This window comes from Pipistrellus kuhlii, unplaced genomic scaffold (genome assembly GCF_014108245.1).
Source record: "Pipistrellus kuhlii isolate mPipKuh1 unplaced genomic scaffold, mPipKuh1.p scaffold_m20_p_2, whole genome shotgun sequence".
Classification (NCBI taxonomy): Eukaryota; Metazoa; Chordata; class Mammalia; order Chiroptera; family Vespertilionidae; genus Pipistrellus; species Pipistrellus kuhlii.
In genome coordinates, this window is record NW_023425515.1 from 123356440 (window position 1) to 123373805 (window position 17366).

General features: G+C 44.5%; 1 protein-coding gene and 1 long non-coding RNA gene across 2 annotated transcripts; one reads left to right on the plus strand and one right to left on the minus strand.

Annotated features, from left to right (window-relative positions):
• Window positions 1–351: 351 nt before the first annotated feature.
• On the minus strand, window positions 352–14731 carry LOC123652683. The gene is made up of 2 exons (XR_006742141.1): window positions 14689–14731; window positions 352–537 (listed from the first exon to the last, which is right to left on the minus strand). It is a non-coding gene; the product is annotated as an uncharacterized LOC123652683 (long non-coding RNA).
• On the plus strand, window positions 532–5069 carry ID4 (inhibitor of DNA binding 4, HLH protein). The gene is made up of 3 exons (XM_036445530.2): window positions 532–1031; window positions 1433–1488; window positions 2054–5069. Exons 1-2 carry the CDS (start codon window positions 591–593, stop codon window positions 1475–1477), a joined length of 486 nt encoding a protein of 161 aa, XP_036301423.1. The 5' UTR covers window positions 532–590; the 3' UTR covers window positions 1478–1488; window positions 2054–5069.
• Window positions 14732–17366: the final 2635 nt, after the last annotated feature.

Sequence of the window (17366 nt, forward strand, 5' to 3'; positions counted from 1 at the left end):
CCACTCCCGACCCCCCGCCTACCCCCTCCGCTCGGGCCGCCCGGCTCCCCCGCCCCCCGAGCGCCGCCCCGAGCCTCCGCCCTCGCTGGCTCCCTCCGCGCTCCCAGCCCCGCTCCGCTCCGCTCGGCGGGCGCGGGGACCCGGCCCGCGCGCTGGCCCCGCCCCCGGGGCGCCAGGCTCCATAAATACAGCCGCGCGCCGGGCAGGGCGAGAGCTGGAAGGAGGTGCGGTTGTGAGTCGGGGGGGAGCGCGGCGGCGGCGGCGCCTGGGCTGCACTCGGAGCTCCTCCGAAGGGAGTGACGAGGGACCCGGTAGGCTTCTTAACTGCCGGGGCTTTTTGATATTTCTTGCCTTTTGGTCCCGCCGGCCGAGTGTCGCCCACTGAGCAGAGATCCCTTCGCCAAACCCGGAGCGACCCTCCAGTCAATTGTTGGGCTCCGGATCTTTAATCAGATCTTGGCGGTGCCCAGAGCGCGCCGGCCGCCGAAGCGCCGGGGAGTGTTGTCGGCCGCGCGCGGGGGCCCAGCGCTCGCCTCCCTCCCTCGCTTCGCCCTAGCGGGTCTGCTCGCGCCGGGCGCAGGGCGCGCGCCATGAAGGCGGTGAGCCCCGTGCGCCCCTCGGGCCGCAAGGCGCCGTCGGGCTGCGGCGGCGGGGAGCTGGCGCTGCGCTGCCTGGCGGAGCACGGCCACAGCCTGGGCGGCTCGGCGGCGGCTGCGGCGGCCGCGGCGGCCGCTCGCTGCAAAGCTGCCGAGGCGGCGGCCGACGAGCCGGCGCTGTGCCTGCAGTGCGATATGAACGATTGCTACAGCCGCCTGCGGAGGCTGGTGCCCACCATCCCGCCCAACAAGAAAGTCAGCAAAGTGGAGATCCTGCAGCACGTTATCGACTACATCCTGGACCTGCAGCTGGCGCTGGAGACGCACCCGGCTCTGCTGAGGCAGCCGCCGCCGCCCGCGCCGCCGCACCCCCCGGCCGGGACCTGTCCGGCCGCGCCGCCGCGGACCCCGCTCACCGCGCTCAACACCGACCCGGTGAGAGCCCGGCGCCCGCCCGGGCGCACGTCGCGGGGGGCCAAGAGGGTGGTGACCGGCCGCGGGAGCTCCCCTTCCTCCGGGCCCGGGTGGCCGGGAAGGACCGCACTCCCACCCCCCTTCCCCGCGCGCCCGGGGCCGCCAGCCTCTGGCTGTGGGCACGGAAGGCACGGGTCCGGGTGGACGCGCGGGGCGGGTCAGGGCGCTTCCCGGGCTGTCAAGTCCAGCCTGTTTGCCCGGGGTGGGAAGGTTGGGGCGGGGGGTGTGTGTGGGGGGGTGTCCCCAGGGCTGCAGGTAGGGTGAGGGCACTCTCGTGCCACCCCGATTTCCCAGGGCGAATCGAGGGCAGCGGCGAGTGCGGGCGCGCCCGCTAACCTCCCCGGTGTGCGTTGCTGTTGCAGGCCGGCGCGGCGAACAAGCAGGGCGACAGCATTCTGTGCCGCTGAGCGCGGGCCAGGTGAGCGCGCCTTCCCTTCCCCAGGGCCCGGGCCCCGAGACGCCGTCCTGGGGGGCTCCCCGGTGCCAGGCACCACCGTGCTCTTTGCTCCCCCCGCCCCCCAGTATTTCTGAGGGCAAACTCCCAAGAAGGCGGACAGCCCCCCCTCTCCCCCTGCCAGCCACTTAGCAACTGAATGTGTACTTCGCTTTAGGGCTTCACTCTAAATAGGAACGGATCCGCTCCTGGCCCTGCCTCCCCGGCTTCCCCCAGTGACCCGAGGGTACTCAGTGCCTTCTTAGGGGGGTGTGGGCACTGCCCGATTGCTCCCCCCCTCCGTGCACCCTGACAACCACAGAGCGGGGGACGCCAGCATCGCCCGGGAGCCGGTCCCCTCTCCTCTCTGGGCTGCTCGGGGCCCGCCGCTGCCTGCCCGGCGCCCGGCCGGCCGCGGGCTGCGGGGGCTGTCTGACCTGCCGATTTGTTTTGGGTTGTTGATCAAGCATGTCTTGAGTTCGGTCGGTGGCGCCAGCCAGTCTGCAGCGGGAAGGTTCCCACACCCCCTCTATTCATTCCTCCTCCACAGGTGTGCGGCCACCGCAGCCCGAGCCAGCAGGCTGGAGAGGGAGGGGGAAGAGCAGAAGTGAGAGAGAGAGGCACCGGAGGAAAGGAGAAAACATCGGCAAACCCCAGGAACGTTTTCACCCGTCATTCCAAGAGAGAGGGAAAGGAAAGAAAAATTAAAAAAAAACTTTCATCTTTTTTTTTCTTTCACGTTCATAAATATTCTACATCCCGTATTCTGTTTTGTCTTTTCATTTATAACCGCTGTGAATTGTACATTTCTGTGTTTTTGGGTTTGTTTTTTGTTTTTGTTTTTGAGGTGCAGTTAAACTTTGAAGCTTAAGTGTAACAGAACTGATAAATAGAAAGGCAAGAGTAAATAGGACTTTAGAAGCCTACTTGTGACCAAGGAGCTCAATTTTTTGTTTTGAAGCTTTACTAATATACCAGAGCATTGTAGATATTTTTTTTTTTTTTACATCTATTGTTTAAAATAGATGATTAAAACGGGGCAGGGAACTTTCCCTTTTTTCCCTGCAAGAATGTTACATATTGTATAGATAACTGAGTGACATTTCATACCATGTATATATATAGAGATGTTCTATAAGTGTGAGAAAGTATATGCTTTAATAGACTACTGTAATTATAAGATATTTTTAATTAAATATTTTTTTGTAAATATGTGTGTCTTTTTTAAATCTATGGGAATATTTCTTTTGGAAAATTATTTTTCAGCTCAATTGCAGAGCTCTTGATATTTTGAATGTCTTTTCTGTTTGGCTTGGCTTTTTATTTGTTTTTGTTTTGCGAAGTACCATGTAGAATCGGAAGTAACAGTTACAGGTAGTGGTCCTGCATGACTGCATGAAATGTTTAATCACAAAATAAAACTTGTTCTGAGTCCATTCAAATGCCTTTTCTTTAACCTACATTGAAATCTTCGTGTTTGAAGCATACATGTTGGAAAGATAGTGTATCAGTTTTTAAGTACGGGGCTTGATGGTGTAATATAATATATAGAGTCAGTGTTTGTTATTTGTGTTTTGATTGAGGTCAACATGGATTCTGAATGATTGTGCATATGGGATAGAGAAATGCTTGGATCCTTAGGAGTTTATGGAATCTGTTTCATCAAAGGGGGGAGGGGGGAAGCTTATCATTCTTCATTTTACACTAAAGTTTCATGTTTGTACAGATTATTTAAATCATAGAAATGAAAAATGTTCTCTGCTTGCTACCAAAGGACAACCTCTTGGAAATGAACACTTTCTGCTTTCCTTCCTCCAAAGAATATTAATAGGCAACAGTGAGAGAAAAAAAATAAAAATAAAAAGGCATAATGGCAAACCCTTCAAGCAGGGATAAAAGTCGATCTTCAAACATTAACTTAAGTAGACCAAAAATTGATGACCACCTCTAGATTATTTTTTTATAAAAATGATTTTCACTATAGCTATGTTAGTTACCGGTAAACTGTCCAATCTCTTGTGATGTGCAACTTTTACATGTGAATATTAAAGTAGATTTATCTGTCTTGTACTGTGATTTCTGGTCTCATTTCTTCAAAACCTTGTAAGACTTTTCTAAGGAAGGTAATATTTTCTAGGTTAGATGGGACTGTCGGGGCCTGTGAACATTGTGCATTTAATGTGATCAGTACTTTACACACCAGTTACAAGAAATTTTTAGAGTGAGAATTAAGTAGGATTTAATTGGGTGCTTTGTAAATAGTCAACTGTGTGTGTAACGTGGTCTGTTTGACTTTTAAAAGGAAAGGATTTGTTTCAGATTATACAAGAATAAAAGTATTATAGACCCAAGGGACTTTTTATGAGGTCAAAGTCAAATACCCGTATAGGAATATGAAATATCATGGTGCCTAGTAAGTGGGAATGGTAGTGTCTCAACAGAAATGAAGAAAGTTGATGCTAGTCAGTTAAAATAAATGGAAAGGTGATAAAAATCTCTCTCCCCAGCATGCTATCCCCTCAGCTTTGACAATTCACTAGTCTTTAGCATTTTTAGAATTTGATGTGTTGGATGTTGAGCCTTGTAAGTCAAAGGACTGCTTGTTTAGATGAGGCTCGTTTTCATTTTTTACGCTGTTCGTTTTTGTCACACACCAAGAGGAAAACACAACGTTGCTGGAATTCCAAATCTGAAGAATTCCAAGGACTGTGTTCTTGGTTATTAAAAGGGGGACAATTCCTCCTTTTTGTTTGGCAGTTTAATTTCAGTAGGAAGCAAGTCACATGCGTGCTGTTGGTTGGAGTTCAGCATCTGTCAGCCTTATTGCTGAACCTACCTAAGCCTTTGGGCTCATTGTAAACTTATGCTAGGAAGATCATGAGGCTCCGAGCCAATGGATGAATATGTTTGGTTTTTGAAGGAAAGTTGCTCTTTCGTTAATTTTATATTTTGGGCATGAAAAACTGCTAAAAGGGAAGAAGATGTTATAGATGCCACATTTTACACAGTTGGCATTTTCTCGTTAGCATTGGATGTCCAAAGAAACAAAGTCAGTGTTTATTTTTAAGAAATTATATGCAGCTGTATAACTTACTACATTCTATTAAAATGTTGGCTGTGTCCTAACCAAGCAACAAGATAACAAAAACATTTTGAGTCATTTATCTAGCAAGTTCTAATTGTTCAGAGAGTTGGTTGAACAGAGGAAAATATCCTGACTTCTCTCATTTCATTTGTCTACTTTTCATTGTATAGGCACAACCAAAGAGTAAGAATCATTTAAAACCTTCAACAGAAAAAGAAGAAGAAAAGTGTCCCACAATGGGATGTTTCCAATGTGGTTATAGAAACCTAAACATCTGAGATACCTGATGTTAAAGAAAAAAAACAAGTACGCCCTTTTCGTTTCAAAGAACTAATATACTTTGATATTGTGTAAATATTACTCAAGGTCATTGTCAAGCTTTAACTGAACTTTTAGAACTTTAAAAAATTTTGACACCCCCCTCCCCCCAATCTATTGTATTAAATGCCTTCTATAATAATAAATCTTCACTGAGCAAAGGCTTCTGAAGTTTGTGGTTTTTAATTGACTTCTACTGAGTTATGCAATTTTTCATTATCAAGAACGGGGCTCTTGATGGATCACCTCAATTATTTACAGTGTTTCTTACCATGTGATGAAAAGTGTGGCTTAAAAAATGGTAATATGAGCAGAAAGAAAAATCTACTTTGAATGCTAGGGAAAGCTTGTCGACTCTGTGGAGTCTGCTAGGATAGGAAGCAGTAATCCCAAAGAAGGCAGCAGGGTGATGTCCAGGGAAACTAGACTACCTACCCCCAAAACACACACACACACACACACACACACACACACACACACACACACACACGGTAAATACAGTAATGCAGACATAAATGACTTCACAGTAGCACAGAACCAAATAGAACAGGTTCTGCCCTAGCTGGCATTCTTTAATTATATACATGTTAATCAGCCTGGATAGTCCTTGGATCTCCACAGGGCCAAACATCAAACCCTCCAGGCTTATAAGGAAGAAAAACCTTCCTTTTGCTGCTTTGCAAGTCCAGGAAATTAATTTAGCTTCCTCAGAATTATTCTTAATAGGGCTGCCCTCAGTAGGTATTCTTTAGACCCAGATGATTTCTTTCAATTACAACCCATGATATTTTTCTAAGATATTAATTATATTAATTAGAACAATTACCCCAAAGGCTTTAGGGTTGCAATTTTACTTATAGTTCTATTTTGAGCAATAATAAAGTCATTACTTTAAAAAGGAACACATAAAAAAAGGGGGACAAACTAAAGTCATACGCCCTTAATTGAAAAATGCTCTCAATTTTTCAATGAATTTTTAAAAGTGTGTTTTGTGTTCAAGTGCCTCCTTCATATTGATTCATATCCTGGCTTGTTCTTAAAAGTTTCCCCTAAGTGCTAAAACTCGAGTCCGAACCACATTGCAAAGGTTTTCTATACTCACCCAAGCAAAGCAATTCGGTAGGAAGGCGGCTGAAATTCCATCATTCATGAGACTCCACAGTAAATTCACACATGGGATATGAAAAGAGAGCCATAAAAATTGAAGTTAATTTCAAAAGTCCCTCTGAGTCCATAAAAGAATAAACACACCATTTTCTGGGGAAAGAAGAACAAAATGTGTTACCTGGATTCCACTGGCTAAAATGTGACTAAGGAGGAACTGAACTTTAAAATATTTATAAAGAGACTCAAGATAAATTCTTTTTGTGAATCCACCCACATTTTTTCCCCAATAAGAAATCTCATACTTTAGAAAAGTATCTTCTTAGAAATTACATTAAATATTGGCAAAATATGCAAATTATTGGTGAACCAAGACACTATCATTTGCTTTAAATTACTGTTCTCAATTCTTTATGATAGAAAGTGCATTTCAGCACTTTCAGCATGCATATTTAAATTTAAAAATCTTATCTTTTATTCCAAAGTTTAATTTCCAAAGACAAGTACTGCAGTCCTACAATTAGCTCTTTATGCAAATTCATATTTTAGAATGTTTCTTATTTACTGAAATGTTTTAAATATTTTCTGAAATATTTTAAGCATTTAAAAAATATTTACTACACCCTTCATAAGCTTACACTTCAGTAATCAATTGAGAGACTCACTGTGAGTGTGTATATGTGTTTAGCTAAAAGTAGTTAACCAACAGGCAGAAAAATATCTTACAGAAGGAGTTTCACTAAAAAATAAGGAAACTGTATAAACCTTCCTTCATTCTCTCTCCATTTTAAATTCTAAGATTGGAGATTTCCAGGAAGATACACCCTTGCATTCTTTTAGACTGCTATACGCTAACCATGATATAGTTAAGCATTTATGGAGGATAGAAGATAAAGAACAAATCAATTGTCATGTTTATCTGATCCTAGAATTTGGTTTAATCTGATAAGTGAAATGAAGAGAGAGAGAGAAAAAAAGAAAGAAGGAAAGAGGGACATACTTATGTCAAACATCAGCGGAAGCCAGGAAAATAGACCTAAACTTATAGACATATATTTTACACCTTACTTCAGCAATAATTCTTGGAAACACTTTTCATACATGTTGAAGCTGAGTCTATGGCCATAATGAAAACCAAGTGGGCTCCTTAAGGCAGAAGACTATACATGATTCTCCTTTGCACGTGCTACAGTGCCTAACCAGGGCCTGGCAAAGTATTTGTTAAACTGAATTAGGAATATCCCTTTAATAGACTATCTTCCCACTGCTCACAGTTACTCTTTCTTTGTCCCTTCATCAACACTGAATCACAATTGAGCTTAGGACCAATATACCTAACTTCCTTCATGTCCTCTCCACCTCGGAAGTGCCAGATATTTGAATCAGGATTTTATGGTCTCTTGCAAACCTGCCAATCTTTCTGGATTCCTAATCATCTTTGTCATGGTGGGCTGCTATAACAGTGTATCATAGCCTGGATGGCTTAAATGACAAACTTTTATTGCTCACCGTTCTGGAGTTCGGGAAGTCCAAGAACAAGGTGCCCGATGATTTGGTTCCTAGAGATCACTGCCATTGCCCGATGAGCATAGCCATTCTCGTATGTCCTTCAGCTCCCCACAGTCCCGCTGGGCACTAGGCTTACTCCTTAGAACTGCACCACACGATGCACAGAGAACCCAGGGCCTGGATGTGAAGATCCTTCCGTCATCATTCCCCACCAGTCTTTTCTCCCCTCGTTTCTGGCTGCCCTCAAGCACACATTCTATGCTTCAGCTGTACCTCAGGTCTTGTCCTGCATGTGCTGGGTGGCAAGCCATGCTTTTCTCTCTCATCTTGACAGCATGAGCGATCTCCTGATCGATTTCCTGAGCGTTAAGAAGAGGGCAGGCTCAGAAAGATGTACGCAGTGCAGGGAGGGGGCACCTGCTCAGCCAGCCAAACCTGCTAAGTCAACTTGCCCACCTGTGGGTAGGGCTGGCCTACAAAACATCCAAAGTTTATGTTCTTTCATGTTTCCCTTTCTCTGCACATGGTGTTACTCTTGTTGGATCCCAAGACCCCCACTGCCAGTCTAGGCTGTTGCTGCACTTCTCACCATCCTTCAAGACTCAACTATCACTTTTTCTGCAAAAATTATATGATGCTTCTCTTCCTTATCCTCCAAACAGCCACCGCCACCCGTGCAGTAGTATAATTATTTTCACATGACTTGTTTGCCGAAGATCCCTGACCCTCCTGGGAATCCTGACCACAAAGTACTAGGAGAATATTCCTGTAACTCCCTGTGCCAGCAAATCTCACAAATTCTTTGGAACTCAAAATTGCAGTTGAGAGATTGTCATTATCTTTAAAAGCCTTTGGCTGCCTTACACATGGAAAATATAATAGATGAGCTGCGTGTTCTTGAGAATGAGGGAGTGTGGTCAGCCTTGGGCAAAGAGAGTTGGGAGAAGAAGCTGAGAAGGAGAGAAGAGAGGCAGAACAGATCCCGTGTATGGGGATACCAATAAAGAAACGTTCCTGACCCAAGTAAGCAAAGACACCCCAGTGCCAGAGATGAAAATGTGGGGCCAGGGTGTGATAAGTCAGGGTGGAAGCGGCAGGCAGGGGCATCCAGGAAGTGTGTGGTCAGGTATCTGCAGGTATGTCTTAGGCCTCTTTCTCATGGATTGGTGAAGGAGCATAGATTAGATCAGCCGCAATAAATGCAGCGAATCTTCACGAGTCCCCTCTGAAAACACAATCATGCTGAATAACTGGGGGGAAAAAAAAACAAAAAAAACCCGTGTACAAATACAAGTTTTATTACCTCTACTATGAGCTTTAAGTAGATGCCTCTGATGAGTAACCGGAAGTATGTCTTGTAACTTTCTTCTCATTTTTCAGTGAAGGAGGCAGAAGTTCAAAAGGTGAAGTGTGGTCAGGGCTGGCACCTGGTTTCTCTATCTCTAGCCCTGGGCCACAGCACTCAGCGTGGACGCATTCTATCCCCATGCCTCGGAAGTGGTTTTTCTCAGTCCACATTCTAATCTGAAAATTGTCTCATGTTCTCTCTTAAGAAGGTAGGGTTCAAACCCTAAGCAAATAATTATTAAACGCAGGACTTATCTGGCTGCCTTATAAAGAAGAGGACAGAGGTAAAATACTTTTATAACCAAGGATCAAGTATTTCAAAGCTCTTTGATGAAGGAGCAAAAGCAATTCCATGGAGAAAGGATAGTCTTTTCAACAAATGATACTGGAACAATTCAATGTCCACATGCAAAACAGAAAGAAAAAGAACTTAGACACAAATCTTACATATTGTATTTCATAAAGATTAACTCAGGAGGAATGAATGAAAAACCTAAAGGTAAAGTGCAAAACTACAATAACACAGGAGGAATTTTGTGCAATTTTGGGTTTGATGAATTTTATCAATAGGAAACAAGGCTAAAAACATAAAAGAATTTTAACACCATGTTACCCTTTACAAGTATATCCACCACAGCTGTGTGTGCAGATGTACCTTCTCCAAACCTTTGTCCTTCGGTCTCCGGACGCAGAGCGCTGTGGGGCAGGGCCACGGGCTCTCTGGCCAAGCCAGAGCTCTGGCTGCTGCTCAGAGCTCACACCTACTAGCTGTGCCCCTTCATACAGGTAACTCTTCTGAGTTTCAAAGGACACTTCTGTAAAATGGGAATGTAATCATAATTACCTAGCATAGAAGGTTCCTGAAAGATACAAAAATTAACATATATGAAAGAAAATATTTTAAATAGCAATGGAGATTATATATATATATATATATATATATATATATATATATATATATATATGCTGGAGAGATTCCTAAACTTTAGATCCCTGAGTTCCACCCATTTCTCCCTCCCACCACTGAGATTCTGATTCATCAGGTATAGGGTATGAACCAGGAATCTGAATTTTAGCATTTCACTGGTGAATCTGAGGCAAGTCTCCCAGGAACCCCATTTTGAGAAACTGTAGTGTAACCACAAAATGTGATGTAGGTTTAGGCTATTACTGTTATGGCACACATGATGTCTTTGTCCTTCTTGTTGACATCACTTCCTAATTTTCCAGGAGATCTAATCAAGTAAAGAGGAGAGGTCAATACATTGTCAACGAAGGTCGTGGCAACGGTATCTAATGTGAAGAGGGAAGTGGTACCAGTAGTAAGTGCCCAGGAGGGAGCTGCCTCCAAAGTGAGGCAACCAAGTCCATGGTTAAGATGCGGAGTCCACTGTACCCTCACTTCCCCATTCCAGTCTCTCTTAGTTGATACATCCATAATAACCTACTTTGCTTTACTTGTTCCATTAAATCTTAAATTTCCTAGGGGCATTTTCTGCCTTTTTATATGCCACTTCCATATTACTAGTACATTATCTCATTACATCTACGTGATGACCTAAAAAAGGTTTGGAGAAGGTACATCTGCACCGGCAGCCACGAGCAGAATTACTTTCATTTCATGGTAAGGAGATTCTTCTGGATAAACAAATTTAGAAAAATATTTCATTTCCCCTAAGATAGTACATCATTCTAAGGGATTGCCTCTAACATGCTGTAGAAAATTAGTCTTTCTGGGCTTGCCCCAGCTGTTGTGTTTGCCTTAGAACTGTCTTCATTCATGCCATAAAATGTTAAAATAATGTTTGCATATAAAATTGGGATATGATAAAATTAATGGTGACTTAATTTGATTTCTTAGTAAAACTATATAGATTTGTATAGATTTAAAAGCAGTGGATAGAATAGCTATAATTCTTTCAAAATTGAATAAAAACTATAAATGGGAGCATCAGTAAGTCTGTGGAACAAGGTTCTGAGTTCCACCACTTACTGTGTGGCCTCAGACAAGGTACTTACCCTCTCTGTGCTTTATTTGAACTTTTTTTTATAACAGGATCGCCACACCTAGCAATAAGAGTCCTTTTGAAAATTATGTGTGCAAATCCCCTAACATAGTACCAGGCACATGAAATAATCAGCATATCTTAATTCCTTTTCTCTAATCATTCCTTCCCTTTTTCCTCTTTTGTTATCTAAAATGATCCAGTATGAAAATGGGGTTAACAAGAATGGAAGAATAAGGAGTCTGTTTGTGCAATTGGGTCCTCAATATGGGAGACACATTTTTAAGAAATGTCCAAACATTTTAGTGAGACCAATATTTTAACCTTCTAAGTGCAGGTATTTTCTGTCATTTCTTTCTCTCCAGAAAAAACCCCAAAGGTAATCTGTACACAGAAGACATGCATGACCTAAATGTTGATGGAAGAGAAAGGATTTGGGGGCAGATGGGCGTCTGAGGAGTAAGAAGGAGCTGCAGTGCTGAGAAGGCAGAGGGCAATAGATGGTAGCTCACGGGAAATTAAAATGGTGGCCTCAATATCTGTTGCTTTTGCTGTGAACATGGGCAGGTGGCATGCCTGTTTGCTTTCGATCTATTTTCTGATAGATTGCTAAGTGTGACGGGACTGAGACAGGTGCTGAGGGTGGGGGCAGAGGAAGCGACTTCACACATAAACTCCTAGATTCAGGGCTAAGCAATCTGTAACCCTAACAGTATCATCCTGTAGAGAAGCAATTTTGAAAGTCAGGCCTGACACAAGAGTGGTACATAATAAACCAAGTGGTCTTTACCAAAAAGACTAAAGTGGAAAACTGCATGATATTTGTATATTGGTTCATGGCTTAGCAAAGGATACCTTTTATACCGTAAGCTTATGATGTACCAGTGGTTTCTGGTAGCTATGCTTTGCCATAAACTAAAACTGAGATCACTCCAGCAGGGGAAAGAGATGAATGTTTGGGAGTTTATTGTGTCAACGGCAGTACTTCAGAGAATCCTATAAAATAAGATTTTTTTAATATAAAATCAAATTTTCTCATTTCATTGCTAAGGAAACTGAGTCTTTGAAAGGTAGAAATATGCCTTTTGTAAAATGACTGAAGGTAGGAACAGAGCTGCCAGCAAAACTCAGGCCTCCAACTTGTAGTCAAGGAGATTTAGTCAAGTTCAATAGATAGTGCAGTTATACGATATCAGGTTCCTATTTGTTCTGATGCATGTATTCCCCTTTTTTCCTCTTGTACAAAAACTTTAAACCTAGCCTTTTTTTCTCTCTTTTGCATTTGTAATTTGAGGACTGACTGGGTTCATCCTTGAGAGATCTGTGTTCCTCAGAGAACAATCCTATTTATTTATTTATTTATTTATTTATTTATTTATTTATTTTTAACTTTGGAGCCAACTGTTCTGGAATAGAGAAATGCATCCTTTCATTTAGAGTCATTTTGAGGCAAAGGACCCCAGCATCATTCTGGATTATGTGATTTTGCAAGTAGCATCCACGCAGACCTGCCTGCAGAGGCCTCGTGTGTCCTTAATGCCCCGTCAGGGCACCAGAGACCCTAGCAATTTGTTTATCAATTGGCAGCTCTAATTTCATGACATGCGAAACACCAGTGAGAAATCATCTCCTGCCTCAATATTTTAGAGAATACAAAGAAATACACAATCACTGTCGCTCGGTTGGCTCTTGCCAAGTCTGGTTTTCATGATTACACATGTGAAGAGAATCCTCTGGTCGCCAGCCTCTAAGAAAGGTCCAATTTTCTCGACTCTGTAGTAATTGTTTAATGTTCCATCAGTCCAAAATCTTAGGGCATGTTTCTCAGAAACTCTTTGCCTAGTATCAGGTGTACAACTAGACAGTGCAGCAGATGTTAACTTTTAGGTTGCCAAAAATAAAAATAGAAAAGATAAGGTGCATTTTCCCAAGTCTTAATGGAAGCCCTTTACAATTTTTTTTATATATATATTTTATTGATTTTTCTTAAAGAGAGGAAAGGAGAGAGCTAGAGAGCTAGAAACGTCGATGAGAGAGAAACATCGACCAGCTGCCTCTTGCACACCCCCTACCAGGGATGTGCCCGCAACCAATGTACATGCCCTTGACCGGAATCGAACCTGGGACCCTTCAGTCTGCAGACCAACGCTTTACTGCTGAGCCAAACCGGTTTCGGCATACAATTTAAATATTCTGATTTATCAGTCTCAAATATTCTAACTTGTTGATGGAGTTAAAAAAAAAAATCTTGAAGTCTTTCTAGAAATTAAAAAAAAAAGCATGCTCAAAATAAACAGAGAGTTCGACTTGTAAGAGGCAACATCTTCTAGATTTCTCGCATAATCTGATATTCTCTTGGTCGATTGAAATGATTTTAGAATGCTTTTAATTTAAAAAAAATCAAGAGTAAAAATAATTATTTAAAACCAAGTCAAACAGAAAAGTGGTAGGTTTCATGACCCTGCAATATTATTTCAGGGTTTACTTTAAAAATAAGATTTCCTTTTTGTTCACTGTTCTTTCCTGCCAAAGGACACAGCAGAACTTCACTGTGTTTGGGGTCGGCACCTGATTAGCACTCTTCCCAGCACACAGGATCATAAAGTGGTCGAGTGGGTCACCTTAGGGATGAGGTCCTATCTTAACTCAGAAGATAGAGTTGGGGACTGTGGTTTCAACCTAAGCACCTCAGGCCTCTTCCCCTTCAGCAATCTTTCCCTCGCCACCCTACCCGCACCCAGCCTTCTGAAATCCCAGCCTCCAAGGAGCTGGGGCCAGTCCTTCCCATCACAGACCTTCTTCTGGAGTCACTGGGAAATCTCAAAGAGAATCTCCTTTCTCTCACATCCTGGGTCTGTCCCTGTGGGATTGACCAGGCGGGAGGGGGCTGGTCCTGCTCCTATCAGAGAATCAGCAAGAGCACTTACAAGGCAGCAGAGGCATAAGGTTGTCAGCCTCCCCACACCTCATACTGCAGGACCTTCTCTCTGGTATTCAGGCCCTGACTTTGCTGACATCACAAGTTTTTGTTTGTTTGTTTGTTTGTTCGTTTGTTTTGAAATCACTAAATAACCTGGCACGAGGCCGCCATGGTGGGCAATAGGCCTGCACTTGCCCTCGACATCACCAAAGCTCATTAGATCTCATTAACCCAATATTTGCTTTTCCGTTAAACACACAGTTCTAGAAACACACATTTCTGGCACAGCTAAACCTCGCCTGACCTGAGTTGTGATAAACCAGGCAAATTGTCCTGCTGACATTCCTCAGGTTACAGGCTTGCGGGCCCTGCAGGCAGTCGGTTATCTGCTGCCCTCTCTTGAATGTTAGGGCGCACTGCATCACCAGCAGGGCGGCTGCCTGCAGGAGCCTCCTCTCCGGTCCGCCCGCCCGCCCGCGGTCTTCTGGTGACCAGCAGAGGCGAGTCCGGTGCGGCTAGAGAGGCACTTTCACTCCCCCTGCACAGACTGTTTTCTCAACTCCTGTCCCTCTGTGTCGAAAGCACAATCCATCTTCCCCAACCAAGTGGCAAGTGAATTGTAAGACATGCTGTTGTTTTTAAATCTTTTTCCTCTTTTTCTGTAACCACAGTTATTACCCAGACCACTGCCCTCTCTGGCCTCATCTGTTCATTCCTCTGAAGTGCACACAAGCATTTCCGGCAACAGGGAATGATGCTGAAAGGAAGAAGTGTGCCTGAACTCGGCTGTCTTTCTAGAACAATAGGCACGTGGCGGTGTTCGGTGTTCTCAGAGGCAGAGGCAGAGGCAACGGGGTCCCTGAGGAGTCAGAAGGCCCTGCAGGAAGCTGGTCCACCCTCCTCCTGTCCTCCTGCCTCCCTCCACCTGCTGCTTTCGCTGTGATGACATCCGTCCTCCACAGCCATTTGTTTGATGGCTCCTTCCCCAGCTCCCCCCTAACACAGCCCTCCACCCACTCTCCCTGCATGTCCCCTGGCCATCCCTCCATCTTCCTGTACCAAATGAATATATACAAAGAAATAGGTGAGATTAGGCTCATTTGAAATAGAACAAAAGAAACTGCTGCCGTTTCCCTCGGAATCCCAGGGATTCTTTGGAGAACAGAAAGACAGCAACAACGTGGTGCTCAGACACACCCTGAGGTATATCTGAGAATATACATTCTCTCGGAAAGTGGATTTCTGTCTATTCTACGGCAATCTCTGTCTGCCCCTCAGATGCTCCTTTGAGCTCCCCCCTTCTTACACACACACACATAACTTTTTCATACCTGATCATAAAACATCATTTCCCTTCAGCCTGTGTCTTTTGCCATCACATTTTCATATTCAGAATGGCTACTCTCTGACCACGGAGAAGGGAGAGGAGATCCCACTGTTGTTGCTCCTGTGGAAGAGAGAGTGGCTGGCACTGCCTTTCTCTGGGCCGAAGACAGGCTGAAATTGTCTGGTGGCTCAGTCAGGCTGCTAGAAGATTGAAGTGCCCTGTGCATACAGAAGCCCTCACAAATCACCGGGCAGGTGTGCCTGTGTGGCTTCCTGGCTGTGCGACCTGTGGAGTGGCTCAGGGCCCTCTACATAGGAGAGCCCGCCCTTGGCTTAATGCTCTGCTATCCCTCTCTTGAAATCTTCAGACGTTTTGAATTAAGGGCCTGTGTTTTCTTTGCCCACTATCTCTCCCCCCTCCCCCCGCCCCCCAACCCCCATCATTTGCATAGCTGGTCCTAAACAGCAGTCAGGGACAGCCCAGTTCTAAGGCATCCTAGTTCTTCCTGAAATGGTGGGTTTGTCAATGTTTATTTTTTTGGGGGGTGGAATAAGGTGTGGTTTGCCTTGTTCCTGTTTCGGTTCTCTTAGCTAGAATGCCTGCTGGTAAGGATAATGCTGCCTGGCTGAGGGCAGGCACATTCCCAAGCACTGCAGGCCTGGCCAGCTATGGAAAGAGAAAGTTCCGCCAAGAACCGAGCGGTGTGCCTGGAAGGAATGATCAGGGCAGGTGGGAAGACGCGCAGCAATGCTGCACAGGGGAGATAGTTAGCGAAACACAGAGCTTCGCAAGCGACTCCCGGGGGTAATCCTGTTGTGTCTAGAAGGAAGAGGCAAAGACCCTGTTTCTTCCAGATTTTTCCTTTTCAACTGAAGCCACTAGGCTCCTGACGCATGTGTTTTATGTCTCCCACTGTTGCTCTGAATTTGTTCTGAGCTGTTACAGGGAAGCACTACATCAACACAATTTATTTTATTACCATGCCATGTCATGTCATATATCTCCTGTGCACATTAGGCTGACATGGCACTGCGTTTGTGTGTGAGCATATACGGGTGCATATTATCACAATCACTGCAGAATAGCCGTTATTGAGTGTACACTACCCTATTAGATACTACAGGCAGAAATGTGAGGGCACATATAATGATTTAATAATGGGGAAAAGAGGATGCCCTTTCTATTTAATTCAACTTGCAGGAAAACAAAACAACAACAACAAAAAAACCTACTTGATATTGCCTCTCCTTGCCTGCTGAATGGTGGCAAGAAAGGCCTCAAAAGCGCATAAAGCTCTTATCTTTGTTCATTCCCCAAAGAATAATAGATCAGTCAGAGCTCTGATGCTGTTTTAATAATGTACAATTTACAATTCATTGGTTACCAAGCACTCACAGTATAATTAATTTTACACACCTGTTCAGCAAATCCACATGGTTTTGTAAAGTGTGGGGGGAGGGAGGCCACGGTACTGGGAGGGAGGGAGGGCGAAAGGAGAAAGCCATCTTCTCTTTCATATCCAAGCTGCACCAGCTGGGCAGATTGACAGGCAACTGTCAGGGCTGCAGGAGAAACGGAGTTTGATGTACAAATGTCTCCTCACCATAAAGTTCTGGACCAGCAAAACCTGCAATTGTGTGTGCCATAGTCCTTCTCCTGGCTAGATCTTCCTACAGAATCATGGTGTCTGCATCACAGAGCTTCGGCAAACATTAATGCTTTTTAGAAAAGAAGCTGTGTCCCTCCCTTCTCAACTGTCCTCTCCCACAAATAACATTGAAGCTGCATGTGACCACTTGCTCCCTCTCAAATGTGTGTAAAACGTGTGCAAAAGCAGGGCTACCAAGGGAGGTGGATGGGGGAGGAGAGACAGACTCCCAGCCTCCTTTCCCCACCCTGAGTGCCATCATTTCCTTGAAGGGGCCTCTGGAAATTCACAGAGCAGTCTCCAAGCCAAATAAAATTCACATGAAATGTGTCGAAGTATATTCCTGGTCAATGACCTGCTTTGTTTTTAAATCTCTGTTTTGAAACTTTTAGCTTCCCCAAATGTATATACAATGTTTTAGCTTAGAATCTGTTTGTCTGGAAAGGAGAACCTGCTCAGTTATTTATTGCTGTAATTACAAACAGAACAGGAAAAAGAAGTTACAAATGGGCTCCTCGTACTTCTGTTTATCCCTAAAGTCTGCTTTTCTCTTTTGTGGTTTCCAAGATGCCCAGAATTGGACAGCACGTGTGTAGGCT